Here is a 15763-nt window from a genome sequence, read left to right on the forward strand (position 1 = left end):
TGTCAAAAGCCTAACTAAAAATCAAGATATATCACATCTGCTGATTCAAAACCATAAACCTATCTGCCAAAATCACAAATGTCTTATTTTGGCCTCAGTCTGGCATTATGTAAAAGGAGTATGTCCAGACCAGGCTTCTTTATTAACAAGAAGAATACCCATTGTCATCAGTTCTGCTTCAGGGTGAAATAAGACCCATTGCCAATAACAAGCTCCCTTTTCTTGGACAGGAATCAGGAATTGCATTATGTGTTCCCTCTGATTCCATAGGATCAGAAGATCGGACTGACCTGCAGACACACATGGCAAAGATGTTGTCATAGCCATAACCAGGTCTTAGAAGTTTGGTTCAAACATCCTAGTTCTGATGATAGCACCACTTTCCAAATTACTGGAACTTTGTCTTAAAGTTGGGAATAAGAATCTACTTCCTGAATTTTCTCAGGTTGACACGCTTGATGAGAGTTCTGATATGCTTGGTGACAGTGTTTCTCAGAAGTGCAGTGGGGGCGGGTTTAATTGGAAAGCAGGACCTTCTTGTGTTCAACCTTGCCATCTTTAACACTTGGAACATTCAGAGCCATGTTATCTGTTTGTGCAGGCTGTATGGGTTGTGACTGCAGCTTTCATCTTCACATGCTTGGAGCAACAACCCTCTCTCACCTTGCAATATCCTAGTTTATGGAAGGATTGCTCCATGTACCACTAGGCTTACATCAGGTAATTGCTTTGCCTTCATGGCTGCACCAAAGGTGTATGGATTGTGAATTATGGTTGTGCTGTGAGTACACAGGGAGAGCATACCCTTTTAGCTGTCCCAGGGTTATTTCCTGTGGTGCACCTCTCTTTTGATTTGGGGTTGGTGTCTTGCTTCTCAAAGCTCTTGGAATCTCTGGTCTGATAAATGTCTGAATATCATCTGTGCCATTTGTCACAGGGAAGTTGCACCTCTGACTTCTTCATGGCTTCTTTGCAGACACTGCACACAGGCTCATACCTTTAAACATCCCCTTTCTCAGGGCAGGAACACACATTCTTCTTCCTTCAGACTGTTATTCAACTAGTCTGAAGACTGCATCCATTTCAGGCCTTTTGTTTTCTTTGTAGAGTTTTCAAAGCTGTTGCCTAAAGTTGTATATGTATTTACTTAAAAATAATTATTCCTCACTGTGGTTTCTCAGGTTGCTGTCGTCTGATGTGGGAGACTGAGATTGTGGTCCCTTACAATGTAATCTAGTGCTTATGCCTGTTGTGGAAGTTTTGCAGTCCTTTTCACCTAGAATTTCTTCCTAAAGGCTTGTACTGATTGCTTCTCTCTCTCACAAAAATGACTATGCCGAGGCCACTCTAAGGGAAAATAAAAATAGAGGGGTTACTTACTAGTAAGTTTCAGAGTAACGGCCATGTTAGTCTGTATTCACAAAAAGAAAAGGAGTACTTGTGGCACCTTAGAGACTAACCAATTTATTTGAGCATAAGCTTTCGTGAGCTACGGCTCACTTCATCGGATGCATACTGTGGGGGGAGAGAGAACCTTTTGTAGTGGTAAACACCCATTTTTTCATGGTTTGTGTGTATAAAAAGATCTTTTGTATTTGTCCACAGTATGCATCCGATGAAGTGAGCTGTAGTTCACGAAAGCTTATGCTCAAATAAATTGGTTAGTCTCTAAGGTGCCACAAGTACTCCTTTTCTTTTTACTAGTAAGTGTTTGTGTTTCCTCTGCATACTCACACTCCTCGCCCCGCTGCTTTAAAATTTCAGGAAGACCATTCTGAAGTTAGGGAAGGAGCTAAAGGGTGGTTTTACACACATGGAATCGTCTGTGAGGGTGAAGGAGGAGCAGCCCCAGCTATCAGTGCTCGCTAGAAACATTTGTTAGCTTGACGCCAGAGGCATTATAACCCACAAGTGGGAATATGCACAGGAACCATTTTCCGAAAACTAGGGTTACTAGTAAGTAATCCCTCTTTTTTTAAAATAATGTTATGATACACCAGCTGTCATGCTTCAGGTGCTAAAAATATTTCCATGAATTGTTTTTGCTGAAATTCCCAAAATTGGAACTATTTTATCATAGGGATTTTGTCAAGATTCAGTATAGATTATGTCATTGCCTTTAGTGTAGTCCTTATGTAAAGTAATGTTAATAACTGAATTAAATCTAGTGTAATTGTTCAAACCATGTGTACAGAAACACATAGAGAGTTCAAATCCTGTCATTAATGTTCACAGTGAAGTTGAAACTGTGGTTATTGTTCAAGAGCTTAATCTTAAAATAAATTATACTAAGGCTAAAAGAATTATTTTTTTCTAGAAACATCCATATTCTATCAGTTATATATTACTAGGTTTCTAAATTGTATTGTAGCATTGCGTAGACCTTTTCCATAGAAACCTAGAGCATAGGATGGTTTGTTTTATACATTTGAATAAAAGAAATAGCAATACTATAGTTAGTTTGAGATGGTATTGCAGTTCTAAAACCCCATTTTCAGTCACAATGTTTAAATATAAATTTTTCATGCTTGGTCTGTTCCCCAAAGCAGCTGTTCTTTCAAAGTCTGATGAAAATGTATTCAATCATTTTGTAATAATACATTATGTATGTGTAAAGAGTATGTTTTGCAGGGAGAGTGTTTTTTAGCTACTAATAAATTTTCAGATTAAGGGAACAATAGAGTACTACTGAGGTCACCAAGCACAAAACCAAAGTGAAAATTTAATGAATACAGCAAGATTTAATGCTAAGGGGTTTAATAAAAATAAATTTAAAGGAACAAATTAAAGCAACAAAAGGCAGAATATAAACATTTTCTTAAATAGTTGTTGTCAATAGAGTTTCCAGAATTTATTAACAAGAAGACAAAGGACCCGATTTTCAGAGGCGGTGAGGACCCATAATTCTAACTGGGGAATTCTAAACCGTGGGAATTGAAGGTGTTTAGCACCTCTACAAATTGTCTCCATCTCTCTTACTGTTCCGTGCCTTCTACTCAGCGTTGACTGGGCTCAAATAGGACAGTTGCACTTGGAAATATTAAAAGAAAATGGGGTTGGAGGACAGTAGTAAGAACCAGAAACTTCTTAGTACTAATCTCTTCTTTTATATTCATACCTTCTGTGGCCTTTGACAAGTCACTTAGGTTCTGGTGCTAGAAGAGCAATATCTAAACAGCTACTGGGGATAAACATTTTAAAATCAGCAGTCCTGGAGAGCATACACCCCAAAGTCCTAAGAGAGTTATCTGAGGAGATCACTGGCCTGTTGATGTCAATTTTTAATAAATCTTGGAATACTGGGGAAATTCCAAAAGACTGCCAATATTCTAAAGGGCTAACTAGATTACCCAGGGAATTATAGACCAGTTAGCTTGACATCAATCACGTGCAAAATAATAGAAAGCTGATACAGTATTCAATCAGTAAAAAAATTAAAGGATGGGAATATAATTAATCCCAATCAACATGGGTTTTTTGAAAATGTGTCTTGTCAAACAAATCTAATTTCATGTTTTTATGAGATTGCAAGTTTGGTGGATACAGGATAGATATAATATATTTATATCATATATATATCATAGATATAATATATTTAGACTTATGTTAGACATTTGATTTAGTACTGGACAACATTGTTCAAAAAAAATTAGCAATATATAAGCACACATTAAATGGATTAGGAACTGGCTAGTTGACAGATCTCAAGAAGTCAACCAAGGGTTCCACAAGTGTTAAGTTCTAGGCCCAAAGTTATTCAATATTTTTATCAATGGTCTAGAAGCAAATTAAATCCCTGTCTATAACATCTGTGGATAACGCAAAGATTGACAGAATGGTAAATAATGGGGGCAGAGTAGTCACCCACAGTGACCTGGATTGCTTGGTAAAATGGGCCCATTCAAACAAAATGCATTTTAAAATAGACAAATTCATTATCGTACATTTAGGAACATAGAATGCAGGCCATACATATAGAATGGGGGACTGTACCTTGGGAAGCAGTGACTCTGAAAAGGATATAAGGGTCACAGAGCACAAACAGAACATGAGCTCCCAGTTCAAAGCTGTGGCAACAAAGTCTAATGCAATCCTTGCATGTAGAAATAGGGAAACATGGGGAAACAATTTTATTCTTACACATGGCATTGATGAGACCAATACTGTAATACTGCACCTAGTTCCGGTGTCCACAGCTTTAAAAGGATATTTAAAATATTGGAGAAGGTGCAGAGAAGCACCACAACAATTATTTAAGGGCTGGGAGGAAATGCCTTACAATGAGAGATTTAAAGACCTCAATCTCTTTAGTTTATCTAAACAATAAGACTGAGAGATGAAATGATTATGAAGTACCTTAACTTGAGAAGATATGAGCCAACCTAATAGAGAAAAGCATAACAAGCCCCAGTGGTTGGAAGTTAAACCCAGACAAATTCAAATTAGAAATAAAGCACAGTTTAACAGTGAGGGTGATTAACCATCGGAACGAACTACTAAAGGAAGTGGTGGATTCTCCATCTCTAGAAGTCTTAAGATCAAGACTGAAAACCTTTCTGAAAGATATATTTTAGTCAGGCACAATTTATTCGGCTCAGTACATGCTGAAATTCTATGGTCCATGTTATATAGATCAGACTAAATGATCTAGCCTATAAAGACTGAAAAGGGAAGCTCTCAAGACTCATCAACATAGTCTGGAAAATCCTTGTTCTTTAAACCAAGGTGATCAGTACAGTTTAAGAGATGTGTGTGTGAAGAGACCAGAAAAGTAAATGTTAAAAATACAGGTTGTGGAAAAAATTGGAAATTTCAGTAGGTAACTTCAATTTGAAGTCCTTTAATTATGTCTTTAATTCTGTGTTTTCACAGAATCTTCAACTGCTTGGAGCTACAGCCATTGAAGACAAGCTGCAAGACAAAGTGCCTGAAACCATAGAAACTCTAATGAAAGCAGACATCAAAATTTGGATTCTTACTGGGGACAAACAAGAGACTGCGATTAACATTGGTATTGTATTTGATTCTGAGGTGTAGTTAGATCTTCTTTTAAAATCTAGTGACAAAAGCCATCCAAGGAATTAGAGCAAAAATGCTTTCTGACAAGCGGGATATATTGTAGAGGTAATATTATCATGTGACACTCCAGGATTTAAGTGCTAGCTGATTATGCAGTATTTTGAGAAAAAAGCTTAAGACCAATGTATTTCATAGTACAACATTAATTTTGAATTTTCTGGCTTTACTCTGCTTGTTCACTTAAAAAGTAGTTCCTGAAAGATTTTATTGGTTTGCTCCATAAATAATTGATACTTATCTATAGTCCAATCCATCTTAACAAAACTTTGGTCCTGGAAGTTCCTAACATTTTTAAACTGTTTCTTTCTGAGGTTTGATTTGGGAGATACTGCTGCAAAGTGTGACCAGCCTCAAACCGCAGAACTCCTGCAAAGTATTTTATTGAACTCACCAAAAAGATAGAAAAAAAAATAGAAAAAAAGTTCACATTTTCCTTCCAGCTCTATAAGAAAATAAAGAAGTACAGGTGGAAGTCACAGGGTTTTTTATTTTTTTTTTAAAGCATTTCAAAGTAGATATATATTCTTATGGTTTGGCTCACATGGGGCATCCTCATATGGAGGAGTTCTGGAGGCATCACTACAGTGGGCCTCATCTTCCAAACACTTTACTCAGGCATACAGGCTCACTGGTATTAATGGAACTAGTTGTGGGAGTAAACTTACACATGTGCATAGATGTTTGCCAGCTCATACCCAAAGAGAACAAAAACAAAACCAGTTTGTCACTGAATCAGCAAGCTTGGTATTTCTAGTATTGTTACATGATTGTTATTTTTCTTAAAGTGTTCTAGATAGTCTATTTCCATTCCTTGTTCCTAAAAGGTTATCACAGTAGAATGCCAAGTCAATACTAATATGAATGCGCGATGTCACATACATCTTATGGCTGTTTTATTGGGAATTTTTATAAATCCTGTAAAAATAGCTTATCTAGTGAAAATATGGTTCTGTTCAAGTGATAACATCATAAGAACAGGATGAAAATATTATCAGGCCAAATATTGCTGGTTGGAATTATTTTTACATTTTGTATTCCAAAAAGTTGCCTTTCTTTTCTTGTGATAAATACTGTAAAGAATAGGCGAGACTTTGTCTTAAGCACACACAATTGTGTACAATACATTAGCATGTGTCAAACTTACAAACACAAAATCCTATCTGCATACGCACCTTACGTGTTTGCACACACCCAGCGTGGCTATTTATGCATACAAGCACCTGAATTGCATACTCCCATTGGTTTTTGTACATGAAAGTTATGGGATTTATAAACGTTTGTGCACAATTACATACTAACTATTATAATCTTAGCAAAATGACTATGCTATCATGTTAGACATTTTACCATTGTTCTCAGTAGGTCAGAGTTAGGCCAACATTGTATGTTTTTCAAAATTTCATCTTTAGTTTAAAGAAGAAATATTTGGTTAAATTATAAATGTTATATGGTGGAACAGTTATTTGTAACATTTTTTAACAGGTCACTCGTGCAAACTTTTGAAAAAGAACATGGGACTCATTGTTATCAATGAAGGGTCTCTTGATGTAAGTAAAATCTGCAGATCCTTCAACATGAAAAAGAATGATTATAAGCCCCATTAAAATGTTGTTTTATTTTACTTAAAATATCCAGATATCTGTAAAATATTTTTCCTTTGGGAGAGAAGCAACTTTAGCATCTATTTGATTTTAGTCTAATGTAGCAAACTCTGTTAGAAACTATTAAAACTAATAGTTTAATTCCTTTTCTTGTTTTATTGAAAAAAATTATTTTATTTTCTTGGTTTTGGTCAGTTAGCCAAAATAATTTTCTGTTTATTATGCATCAAGAATGCTGCATAATAAAATATTGTGCCATAGTGCTGCTGAACGGCTAGAGCTAATTCATGTGTTTTTATATGGAATATTTAATATTTGGTAAAGCACTAATTAGTGTCTGTGTATGGTATGCTTCAAACATTATTGTTAAAAAAACTCAAATGACTAAGTAAATATTGAACTGTCAACAGTAAGAATTTGATTTACCAACTTTATCATTTTAATCTCTTAAACTTGAGTAAGTGATTGGGCCAAATTTACCCCTGTTATAATCAGATGCAGATCCACTGACCTGTGCCAGATATGTACTTTGAAATCCATGTGTAATAATAGTGTCAGTTACCATTTTCTAGAGCTCAGATTTATTGCATGCAACCTTTCTAACAATGTGGTTAAATGTAGGAGAGATAAAAATGTTGTGTTAGCTCATAAAAAACCACCCAAAAAGGTTTTGATCCCTATGAGCTATTTTTTGCCCTTTAGATTTCTAAACAACGTACCATATTTCATAAATGCCAGAAGAGAATCTTTAGTTCAGGAAAGATTATGACATTAAGTGGGAACATCTCCTGGGGCTGAGCGGGGTAAGGAATAGAACTATTGTCTCCCTTTAAGGGATCCCTGAGTAAAATTAAAACTAAAGAATGGAAAGAAATCTCTTTTGTATGAAAGTTACCTTTGCCCCTGAAAGACTTAAAGGGAAAACCCCAAAAGTATTAAGATTAATTCACCATATAGTTATGTTCAGATCACTTGAAGTTGAATCTGAGGAGAGGAAGGGATTATAGGAGTATGAGAGATGAATTGGGTAAAGGCAGAGCGAAACGGAGGGAGAGGGAGTTAGTAAACAGAAAGGAGAGGAGAGTGAGAAGCATAACAGGGAGCACGATTAGTAACTGAGGGTTTTAGTGGTAGTGTATAGGGGCTGGATGAAATACACAAGACACCCAACACCCAATGAAAAAGCCAAGAAATTAGAAGATAAAAAATTCAGAGTCCATGTTTGAGACTTGAGTAAATGCTGTGTCAAGAGACTGTGAAGGCTCCTCCGACCGGTTATTCTTGTTGTTTTCCCATGTGTTGCTGGCCCTGGTGCTGCAGAATTGAAGACTCCTCTGAGTCCCGTAAGTGTGAAGGAGCACCGAAACTGCTGCCTGGCACAGCAGGGGTTAAAGAAAACCTGTGGACTCAGCTAGCCCCGCCCCAATATACCTGCAGCCAATGCCAGGCCTAGTAGGGGGAGAAAAGAAGGGAGCCTGGCTCAGTTGGGGGCTGACTGGCGAGGAGGCAGGTGCTCTCTGTTTACCTACCTGAAGGGACGGATCAGTGACCTACCAGTCAACGCAGCCACTGGAGGCAAGTAAGCCTTTCCCTGCCAAGAGAAGCTTGCTTACTGTGGGGTAATTGAACTAGCGGGGCCTTGCCCCAGATTAAATAGACTTTAATAGGAAGTCACCCACAGAAATGGGTCTTGAACCCTCCCCTCCTGGCAGAGAGGCAGACCTATCAACCCCTGTTTAGGGGTTGAACCACACAGGACCCTGGAGAGGGTGCGGGTCCCCCTCCACCTGCTCTAACCAGCAATCTAGCCACTAGGCCACCTGGCCACCAAAGGCGCAATCACAAGGGCTGGAGAATGCGGGCAGCAGCTTCGTCCCTGCTGAAGGGAATTTAAATAAAAACAAACAAAAGGAAAGCTTTTGAATGGAGATGGAACAGCTGCTGAAATGGATGGCTGAGCAAAACACTCAACAGCAACAGCAGCAACTCCTGCAGCAGATGGCCACGCAGCAGCAGCAGCAGTTAATTCATGAATTGCCAAGTCCAGCAGCAGCTGGTCCAGCAGGTGGCCTCCATACTGTGACCCCGTGCTCCAGCAGAGCCAACTAACCCCGCCCCATCAGGTTTACCAAGTTGGGGTCTTATGATGATCCTGAGGCTTTCTTAGAAACTTTTGAGTGGGTAGCTGTGGTAGCCCAGTGACCCCGAGACCAATGGGCGGCCGTACTGGCCCCGTACTTAACCAGGATAACACAGAACACGTATTATGCTTTTGACCCTGCTGCTGCCAAGGAATATGCCCAGGTTAAGGCCGCAATCCTCAGTGCCTTAGACATTTCGGAGAAGACATTCCATCAGCGCTTCTGGGGGGAACGGTAGCTGCCGTGAGCTCGACTCCACCTGGCCGCCCAGAAGCTGCGGAACACATTCTGGAGATGGCTCAAGCCAGAAGTGAAGTCGGGAGCGCAGGTTGCTGAACTGGTCCTGCTAAAACAGTTTGTCCAGATCTTTCTTCCTGGGGAAGAGAGTGGGTGTTGCGGCACCGTCCAGAGACCATGATGGATGCCATCCAGCTCACTGAGAATTACCTAGCTTCCAAGTCCTCCGTGATGACAACCCCCCCAACCCCACCCCAGGGGTCGGTTGGGACCAAGAGCTCCGTACCACCAAGGGATGGAACCACCTGTAGACCCCAGTCCCTTGAGTGGCATAGACATGCTCCCCCCCCCTTACCAGAGCCCCCCTTACCAGAGCCCCAAGGACCAAAATGTCTGGAAGTTCCCAGAACCAGAGGCCCAGAACCATTTGCTTGAACCCCAGGTTGAGAAACCACTGGCCCACTGGAGGTTCAGAAGTGGGCCGAGCTCATCCCGGAACTCAGGGAGGCCCATCAGGAAGAGACCACCCAGATGCCCCAACAGGGAACCACCCACACCACCCGAGATCCAGACCAGTGTTTCACATGTGGCTATTCTGGGCACTGGTCCAGAGACTGTCCTTATATGGAATGCAGTTTTTGGGAAGATCTGGACCCTGCAGACCCAAGTGCATCAAGGCAACCCAACTAAATTGACCATCATAGTACAGGTAAATGGGAGAGAGGTAGTGGGGCTGGTAGATTTGGAGTGTGCCCAGACCCTTGTACGAAGTACAGTGGTTTACTAACACAGGGCACCATTATGCTACAGTGTGTGCATGAGGACATTAGGGCCTACCCCCGCAAGGAAGTGACGTTGACACTAGGGAGACGGGAGGAGTCCCTGATGGTTGGTCTGGCCACAACACTTGCCTACCCAGTTATTGTAGGCAGAGATGGGAGCTATTTTGGGGAGTTGTTAACTGAGCTGGTGGGACCCCCTTCTGATGGCCGGGGCACCCTTCCTCCAGCCACAGGCCGGTCAGAAGGCATGACCCTTGCAGGTGTGGGAAAGGTTGCAGATCCTGATGAGGAGACATCTCAGTCTTCAGCACCAACCCAGCCAGACCAGCCCCCATCCCAGCCAGGCGAGAAATTCTCCCCGCTACTTGAGTTGGAGATTCTGACTTGCCTCTCTGACTTTGTGGGAGAGTAACGGGCTGACAACACACTGAGCTGAGCATACGCCCAGGTGGCAGCGGTAAATGGGGAAACCATTGAACCCCATCAAATGGGATGGTTCCCAGACTTTCAGATTCAGGGTGACCATCTATACCACTTACAGAAAGACCAGCAGACCGAGGAGGTGTGACATCAGCTCTTGGTGCCGCGCCTCTAGCGGAAGAAGGTCATGCGACTCGCCCATGCCATACCCACTGCTGGGCACCTGAGAAGAGAAAAGATGCTAGCCCGGGTTCTGGCTCAATTCTTTTGGCTCGGGGTCTACAGAAACATGGAGGATTTCTATGCCTGCTGCACAGAATGCCAGCTCACCACACCTCGGCCAGCTGAGAAAGCCACATTGATTCCTCTCCTGCTTATAAGGCTACCTTTTTGAATGAATTGGAGTCGACATAGCCCTCTGGAGAAGAGTGCAGCTGGACACGGGTTCATTCTCGTTGTAGTAGACTATGCAACCCGGTACCTGGTAGCTGTGCCGTTACACTCCATGAAAGCCAAAATAGTGGCTACGGAGCTTGAGTATCTTCGCTTGAGACAGGGTGCGACAGGAGATCTTCATAGATCAAAGAACAAATTTTATGTCTCAGATGGTGAAACAACTCTGCCATTTGCTAAAAATCCAGACTCTATAAACATCCATATACCACCTCCAAATGGACAGTCTGGTAGAGCGCTTTAACAGAACCCTAAAAACGATGCCCCAAAGGTTCGTCCTGATGGGTGTCCAACATTGGGACAGCTACTCCCTCCTCTTCTATTCACAGTTTGAGAAGTTCCCCAGTCTTCCACTGGTTTCTCACCATTGGAGCTTTTATATGGGAGGCAACCCTAAGGGATTTTATACCTACTTTGGGAGATGAGGGAAGAACAGCCATCTCGTGCCAACAACATAGTGCAGTATGTCTTAAACCTGTGGAAGAAACTTGAGACTTTAGGTTTGTTTGCCAGGGAGAACCTCTTACATGCCCAAGACACACAAGAAGCTGCCTACAATAAACGAGTACACCTCCGAGAGTTTCAGCCTGGTGATCAGGTACTGTTGTTATTGCCCAGTTTGGAGTCGAAGCTCCTAACCCACTGGCAGGGGGCCTATGAGGTGATCCGATGCATGGGATAGGTGAACTACAAAATCAGGCAACCCAACAAGCATAAGATACGACAAATCTACCATGTGAACCTTTTTAAACCACGGAAAGCCCAGGAAATCTTATTAGTAGCTCTCTACCCAGCAGAGCTAGAACTAGGCCCTCAGGCTTCAGAGGTCTCAATTCCAGGTGTGGGCAAGATTGGGGACAACGTTACCCGTGAGCAGAGAGATCAGGCACAACAGCTGATCACTGCCTTCTCTACCATGTTCTCTACCCAGCCAGGGCAGTCTCACCTGATAACCCATCAGATTCAGACAGAACCAGGAATTAAGGTCAGGGAAAGCCCTCGGCATGAAACAGGAACTCCACTCAGTGCTAGCTTTCGGGGTGATTGAAAAGTCTTTCGGTGACTGAAAAAGTCCCATGGTACTAGTCCCTAAATCCAGTGGAACGACTCAATTTTGCATCGACTTTCACAAGGTCAATGCAGTATCAAAATTCAACACGTATCCAATGCCTGGCGTAGATGAGCTGTTCAACTGGCTAGGAAAGGTGAAATACATGACAGCTCTGGACTTAAAAAAGGGATATTGGCAGATCCCCCTCACACAAAAGTCCAAGGAAAAGACCGCTTTCTCCACCCCTCTTCAGGCTCTTTTAATTCCAGACCATGCCCTTCAGCTTGCATGGGGCCCCAGACACATTTCAGTGACTAATGAACCAAGTCCTTCACCCCCAGAGCCAGTATACAGCTGTGTACGTCAATGATGTGGAGATCTATAATCGCGACTGGCAGACCCCCTTCGAACATGTGACTGCAGTGCTACAGTCCCTCAAAGAGGTTGGCCTGACAGCGAATCCCACTAAATGTCACGTTGGTAAGGATGAGACCACCTATCTCTGGTACACCTTGGGAAAGGGCACAGTCCAACCCTGGATTAGCAAGTTCCAGACCCTCCAGACGTGCTCCTCACCTTCCTCGAAGAAGCAAGTACACCAGTTTCTAGGTCTGGCCAGGTACTACTGCCACTTTATTCCAGGGTTCTCATCCATTGTGGCCCCTCTTACCAATCTACTCAAGAGTGAGAGCCCCAAAAGGATCCAGTGGACCAGAGCCTGTGAGGATTTCTAAACCCTGAAAGCCCAGCTTTGTTGAGAACCCATCTTTTTTAGCCCCAACTTCACCAAGGGGTTTTTTTTACAGACGGACACCTCGAATGTGGGGCTAGGGACTGCTTATCACCTCCTGGGATAAAACACCCCATCTTATACATTAGCTGGAAACTGTTCCTGAGGCAGAAGGCCTACTTTGTGATTGAGGAAGAAGCCTTAGCAGTAAAATGGCTCTGGACTCACTCTGTTATTACCTTCTCTTATTCTACCTTGGTAGAATCTCCTTCCTTAGAGGTTTTTAAGGTCAGGCTTGACAAAGCCCTGGCTGGGATGATTTAACTGGGAATTGGTCCTGCTTCGAGCAGGGGGTTGGACTAGATGACCTTCTGGGGTCCCTTCCAACCCTTATATTCTATGATTCTATGATTCTGGGTGCACCCTTCACACTAGTCACTGACCATGTCCTTCTCCACTGGCTACATGCCACGAAGGATACAAATCCCCGAATTATGAGGTGGTACCTGTCCCTCCACCCCTTCTCCTTCCACATTCAGCACCAAACTGGGAGAGCCAATCGGAATGCTGACTTCATTTCATGGGATGGTGAAGAGCAGTTGTGGGAGGACAGGCAGACCCCCACATCGGGTCATAATGTGGGGGGAGTGTGAAGGAGCAGAAAAACTGTCACCTGGTACAGCAGGCATTAAAGAAAACCTGTGGGCTCAGCTAGCCCCACCCCACTATACCTGCAGCCAATGCCAGGCCTGGAGGGGAGAGAAAAGAAGGGAGCCTGGCTCAGTTGGGGGCTGACTGGCGAGGAGGCAGGAACTCTCTGTTTGCATACCTGAAGGGTCAATTCAGTGACCTGCCAGCCAACGCAGCTACTGGAGGCAAGTAAGCCTTTTTTTTACCAAGGAGAGCCCGCAGCTAAACCCCAATGGTGGGGTAATTGAAATAGCGGGGCCATGCCTCAGATTAAAGAGACTTTAATAGGAAATCACCCAGGGGAACGGGTCTTGAACCACCCACACCCCCCCACACACACACACCCCCGGCAGAGAGGCAGAGCTATCAACCCCTGTTTAGGAATTAAACCACACAGGGCCCTTGGGAGGGTCCAGGTCCCCCTCCAACACTTCTGACCAACGATCTAGCCACTAGGCCACCTGACCACCAAAGGTGCAATCACGGCCTGCAAGGCTCTGATTTACTCCTGCATCTCCTTGGTTGCAGCTGGTGCTGGGTTCTTTGGAGAAGAAGCTCAACGCTCTGCATATTTTCACAATTGTCCCACTGAGAAAATTCAATCTGTTGCTTGTATTCCCCATTTGGAGTGAGGGAGAAGAGGTTGTTGGGCAGGGTACCCCCCCTGGATGTGTCAGGTGTTACAATGAAGCTAAAAGATCCTGACTTATGCAGTCAAGTCTGGCGGATATACAACTGCACAGTTTTCACATACAAATTCAGCTTCTGTGTGAAAGTCTGTTTGAAAATTTGGCTCCCTATGAGAAAACATGATGACTACAGAGGTGCTATGGAGTCACTTTTCCGACTATAACTCCACCAAAAGCACTTATGAGCATGCAAGCATGGTCCACACTGATGTCAGGATGAAAGATATCCATGATCACCCAGAGCATAAAAGGGTTTTTAAGTGTTGGGTTTTTGTTTTTTTTTTAATTATCAGCAGTGGCATACTTCTCACCTTTTGTCAATTGCCGAACTAAAACATTTTCTGAAAAACTGTTCAGGATCCAAATTAGTGACCAAATATGTATAAATGTAAAAAGCACATATTTTTTACTTTTTTAAAATCAACTAAAGATATAGCCCCTATTTACATTCCAAGGCCTGTGTCCCGAGTTATATGTGCCTCATAAGAATTCATGACATCAAACAGAAAACTAAAAATATTTCTTAGTTACCTACGCTTGTTTAGAATCATAGAATATCAGGGTTGGAAGGGACCTCAGGAGGTCATCTAGTCCAACCCCCGGCTCAAAGCAGGACCAATCCCCAACTAAATCATCCCAGCCAGGGCTTTGTCAAGCCTGACCTTTAAAACTTCTAAGGAAGGAGATTCCACCACCTTCCTAGGTAATGCATTCCAGTGTTTCAGCACTCTCCTAGTGAAAAGGTTTTTCCTAATATCCAACCTAAACCTCCCCCACTGCAACTTGAGACCATTACTCCTTGTTCTGTCATCTACTACCACTGAGAACAGTCTAGATCCATCCTCTTTGGAACCCCCTTTCAGGTAGCTGAAAGCAGCTATCAAATCCCCCCTCATTCTTCTCTTCCGCAGACTAAACAATCCCAGTTCCCTCAGCGTCTCCTCATAAGTCATGTGTTCCAGTCCCCTAATCATTTTTGTTGCCCTTCGCTGGACGCTTTCCAATTTTTCCACATCCTTCTTGTAGTGTGGGGCCCAAAACTGGACACAGTACTCCAGATTAGGTGCTTCAGAAGATTTCAATTTGTATAGGTGATTGTGAAGTTTACAAACTAGTATATGTTTGTAAGAGATTTCAAACAAGATGTGTATATTTGAAATGAGTAACTTCTAGTAGTAGCCTAATTCTCTTGTAATAGGATTTACAATATGAATCCATTAACTTATAGAGTTGCTTCTGATTTACACCAGTGCAAGTGAGAACAGAATTAGAACAATTATATTTTAAATATGAATGGTCATTTTCATTTTATTAACAAACTAATTTCTTTGCTAGCATAATACATGACCTTTTAAAATATTGCCCAAAAAAATTCTTCTTGAATTCCAGCTAATTCATTTTAAATGTCTGAATTGTCAAATTACACGTACATCAGATAAAAGAACAAAAATGAACAAGACAAACTGTACAGTGGTATATCGCTACATAACTGAATATAAATGTCACAATCTAGTGATCTGTTTAAAATTAGTCTCCATACTACTGACAGTCAAGATGTAAAAAAATCTTAAAATAAGAACCTACAATATGTAATTCCTCCAAAGAAAATAGGTCAAAATCTCAAATAAATGCTTAGATATTTTTAAACTTTCAAGAATACATACACTGTGGTTTTGTCACTGGTGTTGGTTCTTTTATTTCTAAGATAACTAAAATTGAAAATGCTTTCATTTAGAAAATAAAACCCTATCGAATTTCAGATTTGGTGGCAATGAATCTTATGAAAAACATTAAGAGTTATCATTTTGGAAAAAAGCTACAGTCCAGGTAGAAGAATGCACAGTAGATATGACTTAAGGGAAAGAGGCAGATTGTATGAGGTCTTTTCTC

General features: G+C 41.9%; 1 protein-coding gene across 4 annotated transcripts in view; it reads left to right on the forward strand.

The window, feature by feature from the left end:
* ATP8A1 (ATPase phospholipid transporting 8A1) overlaps positions 1 to 15763 on the forward strand; it is a 249471-nt gene that overhangs the window by 140652 nt on the left and 93056 nt on the right. For all 4 annotated transcript variants that reach the window (XM_048848472.2, XM_048848473.2, XM_048848471.2 and 1 more), the window contains 2 exons: positions 4873 to 5011; positions 6562 to 6626. In XM_048848472.2, the coding sequence (XP_048704429.1) occupies positions 4873 to 5011; positions 6562 to 6626 (204 nt within the window). The remainder of the gene's footprint in view (positions 1 to 4872; positions 5012 to 6561; positions 6627 to 15763) is intronic.

This window comes from Caretta caretta, chromosome 4 (assembly GCF_965140235.1).
Source record: "Caretta caretta isolate rCarCar2 chromosome 4, rCarCar1.hap1, whole genome shotgun sequence".
Classification (NCBI taxonomy): Eukaryota; Metazoa; Chordata; order Testudines; family Cheloniidae; genus Caretta; species Caretta caretta.